Here is a 3,895-nt window from a genome sequence, read left to right as displayed (position 1 = left end):
ACCATATTAAATGCACTGTTCAGAAAAAAAAACATTTAGTGCATGTGTGCATTTTACTGGTATGTATTTAAAGTAAAACATATGTATCTCATGTTACCTGTGGCTTCTAGACAGGTGCGGCCTATTTATGTAAAGTTTTAATTTTGTTTTTGAATTTAACGTGCGCGGCTTTTATTCAGGTGCGCTCAATGCTCCAGAAATTACAGTCATTTTATGAGAAGCAACGTTTTTTCAGTTGATGCGAAGTAAAATTAGATGTTTGTTTTTTCCACGACTGCAAATAAAAGGTTTGAAAGGCGCTCGTCACTTCTGGCACCTTTTGACAAACGTTTCACTTTGTTTCCTCGTTTATTGCGTAAAGATCCAGTTTCTGTTTCTGCAGCCGTGGGACGACAGAACCTTCAGACGTTTATCGTTTAGTTTCAAAGTTCAGTCGCAGCGAGGACTCCTTTTGGGTCGTGCGACGTTTAAAGACGCGTAAGAACAGTCCGTGGTGGTGATTACCCACAATGCACAGCAGCACGGTGGAGGTGGTCTGATGGTTTGGGCTCATCTTGCAAACATGAGACCTTTTTGTTAAATAACGGCTCGGTGGGACCTGCTCTGTGTTTTTGTTCACTTCCTGTTCGATCTGAATCCTTTCAGAGACCGGGGAGGAGCAGTTCTCTCCTGAATGATGTCCTTTCTGTTTCTGATCCTCCAGGAGTCCAAGAAGCGCTTCGACGAGGACGAGGACTTTAAGAAACGAGCGTACAGGTGCGTCGTCAGACTGCAGAGCAAAGAACCGGACTTCATCAAAGCCTGGAACATGATCTGCGACGTTTCCAGGAGAGGTGACTTCCCCTTTCTGTCCTCTGACGCTGAGAGTTTGTAGCTTATCAACAAACTTTATGGTGGATTTGATCAGAAATTCAAGTCTGTTTCATTAATAAATTGGTTTGAAAAGCTCAAGTAAAGAGTCTTGATGTTTTACAACTTGTCAGAGTTTCAGAAGGTCTACGACTGCCTGGACGTCAAGCTCATGGAGAGAGGAGAGTCGTACTACCAGGACCTGATGACCCGGGTGGTGAAGGAGTTTGAGGAGAGAGGTGCGTGTGCAGCAGAGCGCTTCCTTTTCATCTGAACCTTCTGTTTTAGCTCCATCTTCTGTGGAACTCCTTGTTTTCTGCTGCATTTCAAACTCTCATGGACCGGAAGTCGTTTTCAGATTCAGCTGCAGCTTCATGGCTCCACCACCAGGTGGTGCTGACGTCTCTCAAATATCTTTCAGCCGTTTCTCTGCTTCAGTTCAGTCCGTCTGTTTGACCATAAATTAACTCGTGATTTATTTGTGTTTTCATTTGTTTCCGTTCTGTGCCCGTTTGTCTCCAGGTCTGGTGGAGCTGGACGAGGGCCGCAAGATCGTCTTCGCCACCGGTCAATCTCTCCCGCTCACCGTCGTGAAGTCGGACGGAGGTTACACCTACGACACGTCGGACCTGGCGGCGCTGCGCCAGCGGCTCTTTGAGGAGAAAGCCGACATCGTCATCTACGTCACGGACAGCGGGCAGGTGGGTGGAGGCGTCGAAATTAAAACATGTTGACATGAAAACAGTGAGGGGGGGACCCCCCGTGGAAAAGATGATGCTAACCCTCAGGGGAAAATCTGCCACACATTTATTCTGCCCGAGTTTTGATTTATTTAATTTTTGGTGCGGTCAGTAAACACCATCGTTGTTGACAAAGCCCAAAACATTTAAAATTATTTAACTTTGTCAGAATAGTTTCAAACGCTTCTTAACCTCAGAACCTTTACTGCCCTCTAGTGGTCGTTAGGGGAAACTCACCACATGGAAATCCCTTTATAAATGCACCTTCTGGTCCCATTAATAAAATGTTTCAGTAACGTTTTATTTTTTACCTTTTGCACTTTACATTTTTACATTAGCTCACGCTGTTCTGTTTTTTATATTTTGAGCCTCTGAACAATTTTATAAAACAGATTTTTAACTTACGAGAGGTGCCCCCCCCCCCCGGCTAGGCGTTGCAGAGTTCTGCCTCTCATTACGTCCAACTAAATTATTTTAATTTGGATGTAAAGAGCAAAAAAACGCACGTTGCACAAACACGTTGTACAAAGAAAGCCGATCCGGCTGGAGGCTGAAGAATCGGACGCTTCGTGGCTGGAGTTCCCGATGACGTCGCTGCAGACCGATAAAAAAAAAAAGTTTTCAAACCGTCACTCCTGAAACAAAACTCTCGTTCGCAGGTGATAAATCACCAAATTTCATCGAGCAGCGTTTTGTTTTGAAGCTTCGGGAACGGAGAATTTATCGACTTGGTATAGAAAAGTTATTTATTTTGACCCGTTCTGCCAGAACGGGTCAGAACTGATTAACGTTTATAGTCAACCCAATTCAAGATGGCTGCCACTTCAGCCAACAACAAAACAGCTAATTATCAGCCACTTTTACAGACAAAGAGTTTAATTTTAGTCAACGTTTACTTTAAGCACTAACGGGTGGCTCAGAGGGCGTTTACAGCGTCCGTTTATTCACCGACCGTACGTTGGTTCGTCATTTCGCCCCGGTCTGAACGTGGTCCAGCTGCAGGTTCGTGCTGCAGCTGGAGAATACTGTAGTAATCAGGTACTCTGTGGAGTATTTGAATACACACATGCTACTACATGTGTAGAGCCCCTGAAAGACTCACTTTACTTTTACTTTTATAAAGCTTGGCTTTGCAGACTTGAGTCTAGAAGTGACTGAAATATGAGCAGATGTCACGGGTGACCTTCTCACCTTCGGCTGTTTTTCATGCTGCAGAGCACCACCTCTGTTCACGGTTTCAGCTGCGGGGGCGTAAAGGAAGCTGCCTTGAACTTGTCATTGTGACAGGACATTAAGCCGGCTTGTCTCTGTTTGTCTTCCCTCCCTCAGGGCCCGCACTTCCAGGTGGTGTTTGCTGCAGCCCAGATGATCGGCTGGTACGACCCCCGGGTGACCCGGGTGGAGCACGCCGGCTTCGGAGTGGTGCTGGGGGAGGACAAGTGAGTCCACAACAAAAACATAGCTGTCCTCTGTTGCTGCTGCAGATATCTGTCATTTTGCCAGCATCTCTTAACCTCTGCAGGTAGAGAGGTGGGAGAGCAGTGCGCTTCTGTCTGTTAGCAAAATATCTCAGGAGCCAGTGGGTCGATTGTAATGAAACTTTTATCACTGGAGTAACTGCTGCTTTACATTTAGTGCTAATGTAACTGTACACCCAAACATTCAGCACGATAAGGACGTTGGTGCTCTGACTTTTTGTTTGTTACTTTTGTACTGTTCAGAGTATTATATTTTCATATACAAATATTTTTTCCTCCCAAAAATACATCAAGATATTTTCAGATCCTTTAAAAACATCTTTAATATCTGATTCAACACACCTGGTATTTTTACTATTACTACTACTGCTGCTTATTTTTCATTCAGCCTTTGTTTCACTGTTAATACTACTATTGGTAATACTACTACTGTTGATACTACTACTGTTAATACCACTATTGTTAATACTACTACTGGTAATAATGCTACTGTTAATACTGCTACTGTTAGTACTACTACTGTTAATACTACTACTGTTAATACTACTACTGGTAATACTACTACTGGTAATACTACTACTGGTTATAATGCTACTGTTAATACTGCTACTGTTAGTACTACTACTGCTGCTAATGCTACTACTACTGCTGCTAATGCTACTACTACTGCTGCTAATGCTACTACTGCTGCTAATGCTACTACTGCTGCTAATGCTACTACTGCCGCTAATGCTACTGCTATTGCTACTACTGCTGCTAATGCTACTACTGCCACTAATGCTACTGTTATTGCTACTACTGCTGCTAATGCTACTACTGCCACTAATG

The 3,895-nt window shown here is 43.9% G+C and overlaps 1 protein-coding gene across 1 annotated transcript in view; it reads left to right on the top strand.

The window, feature by feature from the left end:
* Nucleotides 1-3,895, top strand: part of rars1 (arginyl-tRNA synthetase 1) — a gene marked incomplete at its 3' end in the record, with an annotated part of 26,332 nt that overhangs the window by 11,040 nt on the left and 11,397 nt on the right. Inside the window, 4 exon segments of the mRNA XM_037687771.1 lie at nucleotides 704-833; nucleotides 984-1,088; nucleotides 1,372-1,550; nucleotides 2,919-3,028. Of these exon segments, the coding sequence (XP_037543699.1) occupies nucleotides 704-833; nucleotides 984-1,088; nucleotides 1,372-1,550; nucleotides 2,919-3,028 (524 nt within the window).

Source organism: Nematolebias whitei, chromosome 14, assembly GCF_014905685.2.
Source record: "Nematolebias whitei isolate Nwh7 chromosome 14, NemWhi1, whole genome shotgun sequence".
Taxonomy (NCBI): Eukaryota; Metazoa; Chordata; class Actinopteri; order Cyprinodontiformes; family Rivulidae; genus Nematolebias; species Nematolebias whitei.
This window is presented reverse-complemented; position numbering and strand designations above follow the sequence as displayed.